Genomic DNA, 17,633 nt, shown 5'->3' with positions numbered 1-17,633 from the left:
CCATTTCTGTACCTTCTCCTGCACACGTACATGCACGTGCACAGACATGGTTTGGGATTGTCCGTAGCACAAAAACAGCATCCGGAAGAGATGGTCAAACACGGCATGGTCAAACAGCCATATGAAAAGGAAGAAGTAATGTAGGGGTGTGGGAGAAGCTGGAGACAATGCCTCCAACAGTTGGGTACAGACGGCTATTTGCTGGGATTACAGGGTTTTCACAGTGCCTCTGTGGGTGGTCAGCAGTGGGAGACAGCAGTTTAGCTGTGTTCACATGCTCCTTTTCTTCCCCCCCATCCTGCTTTTCTTCCCCCCATCCTGCTTGGGTTTGGTCTGGGGTGGTCTCGATTTTTCACCTTCTTTGCAGGTTTATAGCAAGACATTTGTGGAAAACTAAGATAAGAAAATTATGCAAGAAGGGTTCGTAGGCACTGGCACATAAAGAGACAGGGTGGAGAGACCACTGCATCTCATAGCTGTGTGTAGTTTGAGCTGAGGCTGAAGGTGCTGGCCACTGGGCAAAAAGGAGGCCTGGGACTTCATTGAGATGGCTGCAAGAGAGAGTGTCTTTACAGACCTAAGGCCTGCCTTGTACATCTCCATCTACATTACGTGTGATAAAGTGGGGAGACTTGCAAGAAATTAAACAGAAAAAAAAAGCATAACATGGTTTGTTAGTTATAATGCTTCATTACTCTTCATTGGACCTGATTAAACATCTAGGACATGAATGAATGAATAAGATGAAGTTAATAAAAGGGTGGCTTGCTCCTGGTGACTGTCATCCAGTATGGACTGTCCTGATGAAAGTAAGTAAAGGTGCAAGTGCAGGAGACAGACATGTGATAACAAATAAGATAAAGAAGGCTAACGTCATTTTATCTTGTCCTGCCATATAAATTAAATTAAAGGAAACCATTTGGAAAAAAAAGAAATAAAATACCCTTATGCTGTGTTTATAGCAATGAATGTCCACACCTGAATGATGGAGGCAGAGAAAACACTATTTTGGAAAGGTGTTTAGGTGACAACAGATTTCAATATCAGAAGAGAAGGGACATTCGGAAAACCACCAGTGCCTGCTGCTCAAGGAAGGTGAGACACACCACGGGATTTGCTCTCTCCTTTGGAAAGAAGCAGACCATTGTCAGAAACTGAATGCCACACTAGCTATAACAGTGGATTTGGTTTGGAGCTCCTTTGTTGTTTTTTAATAAAAAAATAATTATATTCCTATATTGAAGTGTCTCAGCAAAAGGAAACTTGAAGCACAAATTTAAATATGATTAGCTTGTTAGTGGTGGTTTTTAGGAGTCTTATTTTTTTCCCTCAGCTCCCATCCTATTTTTTTTAAATTTCTCCAGGGCATGTCATATATAGTGAAAAATCTCAGTGGAGGCCCACACGTATCACTGCTGTTTAGTCAGACTTCAAATTGGGCTCTAATGGTTTTAGATAGAAGAGCAGATGGAGAGAGGTTGTTCACTAGTCGGTGCCCTTGCCTCAGAGTTCACCTCAAGTTGTTTTCAGAAATTCTCACTTCATGCACATTACTTATTTATATCATCACTTTTTTTTCCCACTTCATAGATAATTGCTACTTAATTGATACTGCCTTTATACAAGTCTCCACAATAGCAAGCAACAAGGCACACTGCTAAACAGAGGAATCATTAATCTGTGTATATATTCTGGATTTCCTTTAAAGATGGGCTGGAAATAAGCAAAGTCATTAGTAGTTTGTTTGCAACACTGTATTTATGAAAGCTCTATGGAGAATGTGTCAACAGTCAGTATGTAACAGAGCAATTAACACAGTACTTTTGTACTTTTGACTGTTAGCATGGGAGTAAACAGAAGCAGATGTGAAGTGTTTGTGCCGTTAGTATTCACAGACTGTTCTGACATATGCAAATAAAACTAATGCTTACAGAGCTTGCAACCCTTATTGTACCATGACCTTACTTACCAAATCCTGGGACAGGGCTGCTACGCTTGCACACTTCCCTAACAATTATTAACAATACACACATACAACCTTTTTGTTCTTAAAGCGTTATCGACTGCAATGGTAAAGCTTCACAGATAAATGTGTTGATAATGTTCTGCGTATATGGCTTGTTTTAGACACTGTTTTTTCCAATGTAAATAGAGAACAAATAATAAAGAAGTAATGAAAAATACGTATAGCAGGATAGAACAGGAATCACCTCTGAAATACTGGTTCAGATCTAATTATACAAGCCCATTGAAGTTCAATAGTTAATATATGCATCAGATTCTGCCTATTTAGGACAGAGTTCAAAATGAGACCTTTCATCGCCACAGTCTTAAAATATATATCTTCCTAAAGCAACTCCAGTCAGGCTGTTAAAATAGGATGCCAACAGAATAGGATGCCAGAAATTATTTTCTGACGTGTAAAAAAATCTATATCACATAATTGACCTAATAAAATCACATGCATTCTAAAAAAAAAAAAAAAGGAAGAAAAAAGAAGGCTTCTTGCATTCAGTTATTTTTTATGTGAACTATATATATCTGATATACCTGGAGTTACTACAGTGATTTTCATCTTCAAATACTATCTTAAACCTAGCTATGTTACACAACTGAAGGTCAGATGAGATTTTATTTTCAAATTTTCTGTTACAGATACGTGTTTCCAGAATAGGAATTTTAAAAAGCTGAATGAAAATACAGAATTTACAGTGATGTTTGGCATTATTTATTACACAGAAAACACTTTGCCTAGAAAGGAAAAAAAGTGTAAAAAATATCACCCAAAAGAATATTAAAAGGCCATCTCTTCAGTCCTATTTCCCTGTCTGAAGGCAGAAACAATGTACAGCTGATCCTAACCATGCTGCCTTTTTGTTATCTTTAAAAGCATAGTGGCTCATGAAATCAAAATCCTCTTTTGCAAGTAAGTACATGCTTGTTTCCATTTGGTTTGCCTCATTGCAAATCAGTTTCAGCAGGTCTCACCACACTATATTGTATTTCTCAACTGCACCCACAACGAGGCATCTTCTTCTTTTGGCTCTACGGGGAAAAAAACCCTGCTGTAGGGTTAGCAGGGAGCAGAGGCTGAGGGGGAGCACCACTGCTCCCCAGGAGCTGGAGGCAGGAGGGTGCTGGGCTGGGGGCTCGGAGCAGCAGCCCTGGAACCATCCACTTCAGGAGGCTGCACAGGACCTGGGGAAGGTGTTATTGCAGCTGGACATCTGGGGTGCCTTCAGTCCCATCTTATTAGTTTCAAATAATCTATGTTTCTGTATTTGTTGTTGCACAGTAGGTGTTTTACCGTATTACTGCTGCTAATCGAAATATTTTCCTTAAAATACTTCATTTGTGTACTTGGGATTTCTTGACTTGTCAAGATCATAGGGACTGGCTGAGTTTTTGATGGCTTTGAGATATTCGGATACTTGAGAAAGCAGTGAGGGTGTTAAAGATATTTAGGGTTTTTCCTTACTAGGAATTTTAGTTCTGTGTTATAGAAGTATGTTTTCTTTTCCATTTTTTCTTATTTTTCAAGTTGCTGATAATATTTGAGGTACCTGGAAAGGCTGTTTTTTCAGGAGGCTGAAGCTGTTTTTTCAGATTTGATTCAGGTGTTTTTGTGGTTTTTTGACACCTGAAAATCACAGATGTTACAATTAGTTGCAGACATTCATTTTCTCATTCAGAAAGCTATGTGAAATAATCATTATCATAGCTTTCCATTTTTCCTGGCTGCCTTTGTTTTTAATTTGAAAGAGATCACTTGCTAAATAAACAGCGAGCTGTGAAGAAATGAAGACCAAGGGCGTGATGATTAGTAAGCTCCGTTAAAATAAATGCCATTCAGTGTCACTTTGCTATTACACTGCCTTATCCCTAAAATTGGACTGCTGTCTAAACTGCAGAAACATTTTGAAGTAAATATTTATACTATAAGTAGTCAAGGATATTGTATACTGTTGTGGGCTAATGCCAAAACAAATACAGTAGATGAGTTTATCTGGGCCCTTTAGCCCCAGGGTGCCCCAGGGGTTTGAGCTGTTCTACCAAACACCAAGACTGAGAGTGACTTTCCTCCAAGTTTCTGGTTCATCTCATCAACTAACTTGCGTATCTAAATAATCATTTGTCCACAGCTGCAGGCAATCAACATTTTGTGCATACAGTGTAGATTCCCAAGTCAAATTATGAGATAATGAAAATACATGTAATTACATGTTGGTATGCTAGTCTAAATATCATTTACGCTTGGGAGAAGGGAAAGAAGAAAAGATACTAACAGGTGAATAAGAGAACAAAGAAATGCATTTTAGAAATCTTTCCTGATCTTGTTTTTCAGCAAAATAGGTGTACTCATTTATCCTGTGTTTACTGAAATGGTTATTTGTAAATTAGAAAGTTCAGCTCTGTTTGAGGATGTACTCAACAGCCTTTGATCTACAGTGTTTGACTGAACATTTCAGGAGAAAAGTCAAATTTGTGCATTTAGATTGCTGATGCATTTTCATATCAATGTAAAATTCTGAAGATATTCCTTTGAATTTTTATATAAAAAGCCACACAGAAATACTTTCTTAAACAGTTTTCTGTGTCCTGTTATTTATTCCTTGAAAAGATTTGGATCACTTTTGCTTTGCAGGTGAGAAACACCTGCCAATTTTTTTTAAAATGCGTGATCTGCCACCTTCTAGACAGTCATGGTCAAGTCACCATGAAAATTGCAGAGTGCTTTGACACCTTTTTAATGGGTCTTACTTTTAAGACCCCCCACTTTTCATTGATGTGTAGTGTTTATTCCCATGCCTTCTTGTCACTCACCTTGTTTAGGAGTGCCTGTGCAGTGCTGTCTAGAGTAGACAAGCCCAAATTCTTGCCTGGGAAAGTTACTCAGCCTGGATACTCAAGGGACTCGTGTTGTAGCCTGCCTGTATTATACAGCAAAACATGCACCAGCCATTTGTCCACCTGGCAGTCACGTTATCATGTGGATGGTGTGTACCTGCCTTCTATCCAGTGACCCTGCGTGTAGGCTTTGGACGAGAAGCAGCTTGGTAGCTTTAGAGAGGCTGTTATGGCTCTGAATGTTATTTGGTATAACTTCTTTCTTGGTTTCGCTTGAGCAGTTTTCAAATGGAATATTATTTTAAGCTTTCACAAATGATTTTATTGCTGACAAACAGATTGCATTTTCTGAAAGAGGTGTTTTAGATTGAAATGCATTGAATGAATTTTAGATTGAAATTCTCAGTACCTTGATCTGTCAACCCTTCTTTCACTAACCTCACATTATTCTGTTTTATAATTTCTGTTGTTAAAAATTTAAATTCAGTAGTTTGGAATGCTTGACACTGAAGAGAGATCTGTTACCATAAAGAATTATTAGTGAAACATTTTCCCAAAGAATGCTTTTTTATGTCATAAGACAGATGACTTTTGGGACCAAATACGCACACACTGTTTTTAAGAGTTAATTTACACAGACCTATATAGGCAGTGGACATAATGAAACGTTCTTATTTTGCTGTTAGCTTTGGATATGGGAATTTTATGTTCTTTTAATGTCTTCTTGTCTTGCATTTTTTCTTACACAATATTTTTTGAAAAAATAAATTTGAGAAATTCGATTTGCAGTCGTGTTACCTACAGGAAATACATATATTAACTTTTTTCAGTTTATATATTTTTTCCTTAATATTGCTTTTTTTGAGTTTTAAAATTACAACAATTATAATTTGGGGGGGCCTATTCAATGTATAACTTGAAGAATTCAGATGTACTGAACTCTGATTGCTCTTAAGTTCTCAACTATTTTTATATTTTAAATGGTAATTCTAGAAATCTTAGAGTAATTTGTGGCATTTCTTGCTGACTTTTTTTTTTGACTAATACTTCTGAGTTAAAGCAACATCAAACTTAGTATAATTCATCACTTCCAATTGTATGAATACAGGATGAGATTCTGTTCCTGCCTTTATTTACTATGTAAAATATCTGGAGCTTCATTAAAAGCCTTCATTATACTGCTTGTTTCCCTGCAGCATACAGACAGACACAAAACAGATGTCTGGAGGCATCTTTGCAAGGATGAAGGTGGGGAGAAAGATGAGACCACAGAGTAGGATACCATGGGGAGAATGCTACAGACCTTAGGACTTCCATAAGAGGTTGCTATCATATAGTCACTTTCTATTTATTACCAGGAACCTTGAGCACATCAGGAACAGTGGTCTTAAAAGTACCTGCCTTTCCCCTAGTTCCAGTTATGCTGAGTAAGAGCTTACCAAGTTCTAGTAAAATCTCCATCACTGAACGTTGTTAGCAGGACTAGATATCCCTGAGTGATTAGCTGATGCTCCACTGCAGCTGCTAGACTTGCAAGAGGAATTCATTCCTCATTAAGCAATGATGTTAGATGGTCCTGTAGCCTCTTCTGAGCACAGAAAAGAGAGGAAAACGTTCTTTGCGGAAGCTTCTTCAACTGCTCAGAGCCTGTTTAGTGCTGTCCTCAAGCTGACTCTGAAAAGCCATTAAAATGCACAAAAGGATGCGCAGATAATGAACAACTGTGGGCTTCATGGAGGAATTTTGGGGGGAGATATGTTAAGCCTAGACTTTAGCTGTTAGCCTGACTAATCAGCATGGTCTCTTTGGTCCCTTTGGGCCTCAGAGGCTTTTTTTTTTAATTGGGGCATCAATATGCACATAGCTGCGTTGAGCAGTGGAGACATCCCTGTTGCACACACCCACTGGGGACAAAGATAACCAGGGGACCAGGCTTTGTGCTACAGCCCTAAGATAAGAGCATCACCCTTGCTCAACTTGTGTGGATGTGCTCCCGGGCATGCTGTGGCTGGGCTTTGGTGGGGAGCCGTGCGTTCACCAAAGATCCTTCTCTCATGTGTCTGATGAGTACGTAATTGTTCCATACAAAGCTTCACCATTTCTACTGTTGTGAGGATGAAAGGACCCCAGTCATCTTTTTACTCTGTTCCGACACTTGAGAGCTACAAAGTTCAGTGGCACCAAATATTCAAGGAGGAGTGGTCTTTCAGGAATGAAGTGTTTTGCTTTTAATTCTCAAATTAAGATTTTTTTTCAGATGATGTTTGATTTTTCTTGCTAGTTCACCATTTATGCTCAACTAACAATTTTCAGACTAGCATACATATATGCTATGCTCAAGAAACTGTGACAGCATCACAGGTGCAAGGTATGGAGATTTATATTTTTTAAAAACAGGTTTATGATATAAATTTATTTAAATTTCTTGCTTATAAAGAAAGGCCAGGCTCAGGACTTCTGAATGTTAAACCAAGATAAAAATACAATATAATCACTCAAGCAATGACACAAGATATAGATCCAACAGAACAGCAAAATAAGCTTCTAGCCAAATAGCCTGCACAGACTTGTTTTATGTGATAATCTGTGCCTGTACATCTTAGACACATTAAAAGGAGGAGCAGTATAAGCACCTTTAATTTATAGTTGGTGAACTGAGGTTCAAAAGGGCAATGTGACTTGCCCTTGTTCCCAACACAGAGACTCCAAGTCTCCTGAATTTGGACTTCCTAGTTCAAGCATCAGTTTTCAGCCTGCAGATCTGGGGCAGAGCCTGGGGCAGATCCACACCAACAACTTCAGCCTCTATAATTCTGCTGGCTAACCAACACGAGTGTGCCTGCAGAGACTCCAAATACCACGATACAGGAAGAATACCATGGGAAAAAAAGTTCTTTTTCTTGCCACATCCTGTGTAGGGTTTTCAACAGAAGAAGTGATGATGATGTAAGTGCATTTCCCAAGGGCTCTGGTGTTGGTATGTGGGAAAGGCTGGCCCACAGATCACCTGGCCACTTGGATCCTGCAATTCAGCTTCGTGGGATTCTGCCCCACGCTCTGAAGCCAGAAGCTGCATCAGCTACATTTGTATCTTCCCCAAACCGCTTGCCTGCTCTTTTGCCGAAAGTTACCACCCCATGCTAGTGAAGAAAAATACAGATATGCACTCTTAAACCCGGCCGCTGCAGTTCACAGTCCAGACTAGCAGCACAGGCTTACCCTCATTTATGATTTAAACTAATACACTGGACCACATGCAGAACTGTCCAAAGTGCAAGCAAACATTCCCTTTTGACACCTCTGTTATGAGGACAGTAAATGCCATAAGCGGGACAGAGCTGCAAGCTAGGGCAGCATTGCATTTACTCCCACAATAGGTGAAGTTAGTGAATATGTGGATAAATTCAATATTTTCCAATCAGCTGAGCCAAATACAATTCAGGCACTTGAGACATCCAGATGAAGCAATAGTAGAGCTGTTATTTCCAGAAATTTCTGGAGCCCAAGGGAAGTCCCAGAAGACTACAAGAATACAGCTGTAGAGACCATCTCTGAAAAGGAGGGAAAAGAAGTTGTAGAATTAGAAAATTAGTTACAAACAGGCCATTTTCCTTCAGGGACCAAAAAAATTGTAGGCATAAATAAGCAAGCAGGTGACAAATAAATAGTTAAAAATAGTTAAGATCAGTAACAACCAGTATGGATTTGCCAAACCATCCTAATTGCCCTGTATGGCAGTATAAAATAACAGATTATAACAGAGAACAGTGGATGTCGTATATTTTGACTTTAGCATGGCTTTTTGAAACTTGCTTCACATAATAATCTTAAAAGAAAGATAGAAGACATAGCTTTCATGAAACTACTATGCGATGAGTGAAAAATCTATACTCAGAGAGTACTTATTAGTGGTTATCTGTCAGGACTGGAAGGATGCATGGAGTAGACTGGCACAGGGGTCTGTCTTGTTCTGTTGCTTTTTAGTATTTTTATTAACGACCTGGATGATAGAAGAGAGGTTGCTTATAAAACCTGAAGACCACACCATGCTGGAAGTGCTATGAGGATGATGGAGAACAGGAGCAGGAATTCAAGAGTATTTTGGCAAATTGGAAAAATGATGGTAACGCCATGTTTGTTATGGAGTTCAATATCCACTTTCCCATCTGTTAAAGCTCATTGTTATTATTAAAATAACGATTTTATTCTCATCCAGATTGTTTATTGGAGTTGTGCATGCTTCCAACATGAAATAGAAATATGCACTGTTCCTGTACCCTGAAATGACTGTGGAGTTGTAGACAAAAGTCACGAGTATTTTATGAATTGAGACTTCAGACAATTTCCTTAATCTTTGATAATTTCACATTCTAAGTCAAAATAAGACTCTCTAGACTATATCTGTAGGAGTATGTGAATCTAAATGGCATAAATTCCGCCTCACGCCTCAGTGCCTCAGTGCATACCTTAGGTATAAATACTCTTTCATAAAGGCCTTCTGTACAGCATCACTAAATTATATAAACTTGATTAATGTGGAATCAATGTGGGCTCAATTTAGCAACTTGACAAACCTTAGCACCATGCTACATACATTATTTGTACTGTACTGTTCTAAGAAACATGCTTTTTAAAAAATAATTTACCTAAGAAGCGTGAATCACTAGCCTGAAAATAAATACAGAGACCCTCAGTAGGTCCTTGATGCCTCCATTTTCATTAGGAACTTTAACATTTATCTCTTTGTTTTATGCCTGTTGCATAGAATTATAGTCCCCCCTGGAGACATTAGATTAGGGATTTTAAAATTAATGTGGTGTAAAACCATTGTTCCAGCACTTTCAAGCCATCCCCACAGAATGAGAAAAGGGCATCTGGACCCTGACCCACCGTATGGGACAACATTGTCCAGCTGAATGATCTCTTCAGGAACTGCAAACTTGACAGCCTGTGTAAAGTTAGATAAGGGGTGATATTAGTGTTCACCAAGATATAAATAATTATTCAGCTCACCAAGCAAGGTAGCACTGCACCCTGCAGGACCTAAATCAGACAGCTCAGTATGAGCCAAAAAGCACTGGGTTCACTGCTGGTTTATTTGGCTTAATTAAGACTCCAGACTTGGTCAAGCATAGCTGACTTTCCTTAAAAAACATAATTAGAACTGGTAGCATCTGGAAGGATTACATTCTTACAAGGTCTCATATCCTTAGGTACACAAATACTTATTTTTCTGTGATATAAACATTCGTTTTAAATGAATTTTAAATCCAGTGACTACTTCTGTATGTATTGAGTTTAAGAGATGACTGAAAAGACTGGCTTGAAATAACTGCTCACCCACAAAATAAGTGTAGGCTGAAATCTTTTAGGGTAAATAATAGTGTTGCTTTTTAACCCACCAGATCACACAGCATAGTGTGTCTTTTCTATTCATCTCTGAAAAAAAGCAGAAGTGGTACATTACTCCATGGAAAACCATAATTTTACAGTCTCTATCCTAATATGCATAACAAAGAGGTTTGGATAATTTAGATGGTTTATATAAACATATGCTTATCCAAACCCATAAGAAACCTCCAGTTGCTCTGAGAGCCATTCAACACTTCTGTGAACCATTATTGGCCTATGCTTAAATATAACAAACTGATTCAAATAACATGATTTATTTCTGTTACCAATGGCTAAAATAATCACAAACCTGAAAGCAAAGTTAAGAGTATTTTCCAACAATGTCAACAGTTTCCAGATATCATCAACCTCTGCCATATACATGGCATGGGAAGAAAACTAGTGTAATGTGCGCCCTAACGTTGCCACTGCTGCTTGTTGTATTAAGAGTGAGACACAAAAAATACGGCACGTATTGTTTCAATATCAGAATAATTATCTTGTAGAGATGGTTTGATATTGTTTTCATAGTGAATTTGGTTTAAGTACTGCAACTCAAAATGTTTTAAAACTTAATTTAAAACATCCATCTGCATATTTAATTACATAGATGTCATTGTACTAACCAATACAGTTCTTAGGAAAACAGACTTGTTATTGTGTAGGGTAACATTACATTTGAGAGGTGTTGCAGTGAAAGGCTAAATATCACATGCATTTCTTGATGAAAATCTTTTTTTCAGTAAGAGCAACAAGAGAGTGGCATTGGAGTGATATCTCTCCTACAACTAACTGCTCATTTTTCATGCTCTCCTGTCTCGGTTAAATTGAAAGGAAACTACTCCAAAGCTAACATCTTTTTTCTGTTATTTTATGTCAGCAATTTTTTCTTCAAAAAGCTGTAGGTTCAGAACAGTTGTAAAAAAGCACATTCTTTCTTTAAGCTTTGACTGCAACAGGGGAAGCCGAGCAGGACAGCAGAGTGTGAACGCTCCTGTTGTTACATCACTGCTTGTGATGGCTTTCTCACATGGACATTTTCACTTGAAAAATGTTTGTTATAAAAATAAAGAAGTTAGGGAGTTGGGATGAGAAGTGACTCACCTCTTGCTGTCTCTCCTGTCCTCTGCCTAAACCCCAGGCATGTGGTCCCACCATGCTCATTAGAGTGGAGAGAGACCCGGTCCTTTGGCTGTCCTGCAGACAACTGTTCATCACAAGGGAAGGACTTCAAAGCCACAAGTGACAGCTAAGTATCAAGCTTCTGACTGTACCTTTGAAAATCCTCTGAACATTTTTATTTCACTAAATGGTAATGCATGCATTTCTTGCTTTCCACAGCCTGTTTTTCCTTACAATGACTTTCAAGTCCAGTGAAGTATATTCCTTTTGCTCAATATATTTTAAAATTAATGAATAAGAAATAAGTTTTGTTTATGCAAGGAAATAATATAATTTTTCTCTATTAACCAAAAATATAGCTAAGTTTCCCTAAAACCCTTATGCCTGAGTGTAATATATTAGAGTTATTTCAGCTTGTTATTACCAGAAAAGAATAGAGATGTCCATTGTGGTGAATTCAAATTTTATACCCTAAATTCAAACTTACATCCTCAAAACTCCAACTCTGTTAACGTTTAATTTTGTAGGCATGTAAGGACCCCTGGAATAGATCTGTATTGTACGTTAGGGACCAGTCCAGGGAGGGTGAAAGTCATAGATGAGGTACCATGTCTACAGATTGCAGAAATATAGGATAGCTGTGTATAAAAGTCACCATAAGATTTAGAACCCAAAGTACCCAATTCTGTTAGAACAAAACTCATGCCCAAGCAAGACAGATAGTTGGGATGCAGGGGCATGGGATTATGTTTCAGAGGTATCATGAATATCCTTCACTTTCACCAGTGAGGTTCCTCAGGCACCAAACATGCAGATCTTCCCCAGTCAATGAAGAAACTTGAACTCACATCTCCTACTTTCAAGGAAGATACCTCAAGCACCAGGGTCTAGGGTATTTTACAGTGAAACTTCACATTTTCTCCTGGAAGGAGACAACTCCAGGAGAACATAAAACATAACAAAAGTGTGCACACCAATATAACCTCCCTTTCAGAATATTAGCATGGAGACAATGTCACCTTTGCATGGATGTACAGCTTCCAGCCTGAATCTGGCCCCATTCCAGCAGCTTGGAGCAGGGTCAGGAGCTCAGTCTGGTCTCACCATCCACATGGATGTGCCCTGTGTTCCACAAAGACCACCTTTTTGTGAATTTCTTAGATTTTTGGTTTGTAAAATAACACTTCTTTCTCACACATTTTTTACAACATGAGCTGAAGGTAAGGTGGATAAGAACCAGTAAGTTAAGGACACCATAGTGAAGCTGTCCATCCTGCTAAGCAGTTATCTATGGTTCAAGTTTCTCCTGTGAACCTGGTGGATGCTGAAATCCTTTGTATAAGTCCTTAATATTTTAGAGAAAGGAAAAAACTCTTAAGAGGAGTTTTAGTTAAAGAACATCAATGGGTTTTGAGTGGAGATTTTGTCTAATATATTGACTTGCCCTATGGTAGAGTCTTATAGAGCATCCAGTTTCCACAGACACATATATGGTACTTAATTTGAATTTTTCTCCTATTTTCATTTTAATTTCATTTTTTGTTCCCTTGTATTGTTGGTTTTTTTCTGTTTTAACAGAAAATTAATAATTTTAAAAGGGAAATGGTAAAGAAACATTAGAGATGAGGCATCAAGGACAAAGAAAATAACACACTAAAATCTAAATGTCCCAGAAGTTTGCTCTTAGTTAGACTAATTTCTCTCCTACAATTCCCATTTCATTATAGTCTATATTGTTGAAGTTACTAATGAGCAACAAAAAAGCATGTGTCTCCTCTAAGAATGGACTCAGGTAAAGTCCCTATACTGTGCCAACATGTGCCCTGGGTAGCATTGTAAAACAATCTCTACGTGCAATGGATAATTTCCCATTTGTTACTATATTTTTAAATAAGGGAACAAATAATACTGGATATTCCTACCCACACAATATTTTATAGCTTTATTAATATTATCTACACAATGTGTTAAAAAAGAATCTGAAAAGTGGGTTCACAGTGAAAAATTTTCTTATCCAAAACACTCAGTTCTGAGGTTCCAAGAAAAACAAATATTTGGTAACACATTGAGTCTGCGATAGTCTACCCTCTAAAAGGGAAGACAAACAGCTGCTGAGAAAGATAAAACAAACTGGTAATTAACAAACAGAGGAACATCAACATAAAATGCAGCTAACAAAAATTATTCTTGGTTACCGAAAGTCACACACAGGCTGCATAATTTTCAGGATGTACATATTTTTGTTAAGACCTTCACCAGACAGTCATTGTATTTGATGCATTGCTAAGTTTTATAGAAAATGCCACATGAATGTCAGAAATTCAGTCTTCAAAATAGAAAATTTGTTGATGAAGGATGTATAAGTCTTCGGTCCCTGAAACTTCTTCTGTCTTCACTGCCAGGTAGAAATGAATGGCAAGAATTTACCTCACGTGCATAGAGATAACAAGTCAAATTTTAAAGAGGAAGAAGAGGAGCATAAACAAATTTATGAAGTCTAGCAAAGCTGCACCAAAAGAACTACTTTAAACTGAATAGCCAGACGCACCCAAAAAAAACACTGTATCTTCTAAGCAAACAAAACCTCTGACTCTCACCAGTGTCAGCTTTGTATTAATGACACCAGTCCTGCTGTTCACCAAAGGACTGCACTGCTGTGCAGCTGCTGAAAGCGTTGGCACTGAAATAACCTCGGAGCCCATTGGCCAGGAAGTTCCAGTGACCTGGAGATGGGCAAGAGCAGGGACAGGCACGGAGTCATGGCCAGGCCAGAAGTCCCATTATGTTTCTCAGACCCCAGGCCATGGCAGCCAGGCTGCCCTCACGTCCTAGGCCATTGCTTTCTACCGATCACCTGCTGCTCTGCATTGCAGTGGGGAGGGAAGGTTTTGACTTCTGGGAAGAAACAGAGGGGCATATAAATGTTCATCTCTCATTTCTGCAATAAAACAGGGAATTGTTGCAGAGAGTACTCCTTTCCATTTGACATCTTCTGGAAAAATGAAACGTTTCTGAAGCTCTGTGGGGGTTCTATGGGACAGCCAGCAGGCAATCACTAACACCAAAAGATTTTCCCTAGGGGAACCAATCTGGACATCAGACATGCTGATGGGCACATGGCAGCCCATCCCGTGGAAAGGTCAAACTATGCCATTCCCCTCCTGTGGGAGCCTCTGCAGTGCCTTCAGCTGCATCCTGCGTACAGCAGTCCCATCTGATGGGGTGAAATCCTCAACAAATGGAAATTCTTGCCTTCTTGTCATCGCGGTGATCAAGGGATGGGTCAGAGAGGCCATACCTTTGTCTGACAGGGATAGGCAAAGGAGGCCTTACCAGCCTACCTTTTTGAATGGTAAGTGGAAGGATGAACACACACCTGCATTACTTTTACCAGTAATTATTCCCAGCAGGAGACAGTATGTGCTAAAATACAGCAGTATGTGCCTAATTATACAATTACACCCACACACCCCCATCATCCTCTCTTTGCAATTTTTGTCTGAGAAGACAAGCAGAGCTTGAACACAGCATGTTTTGGTGCTGGATGAAAAAACTCTCGCACAGTCCATCTCCTCAGAATCTGAGTTTTTAAGTGTGCAAACGCAGCCTAAAACCTCAGCTGAGCCCTAATATATACTACAATTTTAAATGCACTCATTTTTTTAAAATTGTATCTTTTGCTGCATCAATAGGACATGCAGTGATTTTGTGAATCTTTGAGGCTGGACAAGGCTACAAGAGCTGAAATATCAAAGACAAAACTGCATCAAGTTTTGTTAGTGAAGGATACACCCCTCATAAGTGGATCAAGGAAAGAGGCGAGCTGTAGAAGTAGCCTGAAAGAAGTGCTAGAATGTAATTCTAATACATCAGAAAAAGAAAACGCAAAAGAAAAAAAGAATGTATGACTAATACAAGATGTAAATATGTATAAGTGGTGAGATAAAATTATAATTATTTTATATTCACTATTCCACTATGGAAATATTTATTATTACTTTGAGCGGAACTGAATGTTTTATTAAAATGAGATTATTTATGTATACTTACATCGCTTCTTAGCTTGTATCTGTGTTCTAGGATTGTCCTGGTTTGGCCCAAACCAGGCCAATTAGTCTTAGAGAAACCAAGGTCACTGCTAAATTCCTCACTGCTTACGAGTGAAGAGCCAAAGGGGGGTCGCAGCTGCAGGGGGGAGCAGACAGGGCAGGTGACCCAAGATTGACCAACGAGGTATTCCATCCCACACACGTCATTCTCACTTTCCTATTTATCACTAACCCACTGCCTCCTGGAGGTGGGGCCCAGGAGGGAGGGGCCCTCCTGTCTCCCACTGATTGGTACCAGCTTTGCCAATTTTCCAGTTAAAAGCCTGCAGGTGTGATGGCAGGGAGAGCTATTGCATTTTGTCCTCTGCCCGTGCTGGGGGGAGGTACTGCATTTTCCCCTCTGCCTGTGCTGGGGGAGCAACTCTGCCTGAGGAGGATTTCCAAGCTCTCAGTCTTGGCTTTGTATATATTTGTATATATTTGTATATATTTGTATATATTTGTATATATTTGATTATTTCTATTATTATTGTTATTATACTCTTTTTCATTATTATAGTTTATTAAAACTGTTTTAACTTTTCAACCCATAAGTCTCTCTCCCTTTTCCCTTTCCCTTAGCGGGGGGGGAGAGGGTTAACAGAGAGCATCTGCCACCTGGTTAATAGCTGGCCCAGCTTTAAACCGTGACAAGGATATATTTTGGATTTTAATATAATCTGCATATTCTGGAGAGTCAGTTGTCATGCTCTCCAGGGCCTATTTGGATCATGCACGTTCCTGAATTAATGTGAAACACAGCTCCATTGAACTTGTTGAAAATGCTTAGTTATGCAAAGCTACACTGTGAAGTCATACACTGGTAAACTTAACAAGTTTGGACCCAAGACTGGATCCAAGAACATCTCAACTGTGAAAATACGAAAATGTAATTTATTGACTATGTTAAACTAGTGTTATAAGCATCATGGAAGATGTAATTAGCAAAGCAGTCACGGGATAGATTGTGCTTTTCCTTACGGGGCAGACATAGGAGTTGCTGGTGCTGCCCCTGGACAAGTAAAGCTTCTGCACCTCTTTCTTTTTGGGTCTAAGACTGCTGGATTGTGAAAGGGCAGTCAGGCTATTCCATTTTTCTCCCACTGTTAGTTTAATAGCTAATATTTGTAACTCTCACTTCATGGGTGAGAAAGTGTGCTAGTGAATGTTAACAATATTTGGTTTATCTGTGCTTCTGAACCCAGATTGCTCTGCATTGAAAAGGTCAGAGTCCACTAAAATGACTATTTCAAGGACATTCAATATAGATTGTCTACTTCACAGGTAAAGCAGCAAAAGCATTTTGACATTAGACTCAAATGCCAACAACAGCAAGCTTCAGATTTCAAATTTGTGATATGATTTATAAGGAGCGACAGATAAGATGAAACAGAATCCTCTTCAATGAAAACTAAAAATTAAGAGACTTCCATATCCCAGCCTGCAAGTTGAAACTCTGTCTCTCTGATCCAATGTATGCTACTTATTTCTTCATAGTTGAACCGAATAAGGTTAGTTAGATCATTGTATCCACCAGAATGTAAGATCCAAGATCACGGTCCTGCTAATACATGTTCGTGCATAAAAAGAAAGATAAAAATGGTCCCGTATACTTCCACAGTTGTTAAGCACAATACTCTCTTTTGAAATGCGGTGGCTTGTTTGAAATGTTGTAGCTGACTCCGTATGTGTGTTCCTAGAGGTCTGCAAAGTAAAATGAATTTTCTTAAAACATATCTACTTAAACCTACATGAAAGGGTTATGCTGAGGAAGAAATGCTTTTGTCACCAGTGAAACTTAGCAGGCCTGTTCCTGGGTCCTCGTCCACTTGTATATTTGGGTTTTGCTTTGAAGATGATGTGCCCTGTAGACATTCTAGGCCTAGATGTAAGCCAGATGCCAAGGAAAAGGCCAATCCTAGAAGGCTGCCCTGAGCAAATTGAGCTAAAAAGTATTCAAGTGAAAACACAGTTTCAAACTCGAAAGTCCAATAAATGCTTAGTGGGGAAACTCTGTAAACTCATGCCAGCCTGCTAATCACTAAAGGTTCATCACTATAGAGAATTTTGTGATCGCTCCATAGACAATATTTCAGCATGTTTTTTTCACTGCAACCCGTACTTTTCAAAGAAAGGCAACAGATTCTTGCTACCTAATTATACGTTCGAAAGATCCAAGTTGAA

At 38.8% G+C, this 17,633-nt stretch overlaps 1 protein-coding gene across 2 annotated transcripts in view; it reads right to left on the bottom strand.

Annotated features, from left to right (window-relative positions):
* Positions 1-7,276: 7,276 nt before the first annotated feature.
* Positions 7,277-17,633, bottom strand: part of PPP1R3A (protein phosphatase 1 regulatory subunit 3A) — a 60,469-nt gene continuing 50,112 nt past the window's right edge. Inside the window, exons 6-7 of one of the 2 annotated variants that reach the window (XM_068401309.1) lie at positions 9,739-9,796; positions 7,277-8,399 (exon numbers count right to left, since the gene is read on the bottom strand). In XM_068401309.1, coding sequence (XP_068257410.1) covers positions 8,328-8,399; positions 9,739-9,796 — 130 coding nt within the window. In that variant the 3' untranslated portion in view covers positions 7,277-8,327. The remainder of the gene's footprint in view (positions 8,400-9,738; positions 9,797-17,633) is intronic. The other variant, XM_068401313.1, reaches the window with a different exon arrangement.

The sequence above is a fragment of the Nyctibius grandis genome, chromosome 5 (genome assembly GCF_013368605.1).
Source record: "Nyctibius grandis isolate bNycGra1 chromosome 5, bNycGra1.pri, whole genome shotgun sequence".
NCBI lineage: Eukaryota > Metazoa > Chordata > Aves > Nyctibiiformes > Nyctibiidae > Nyctibius > Nyctibius grandis.
This window is presented reverse-complemented; position numbering and strand designations above follow the sequence as displayed.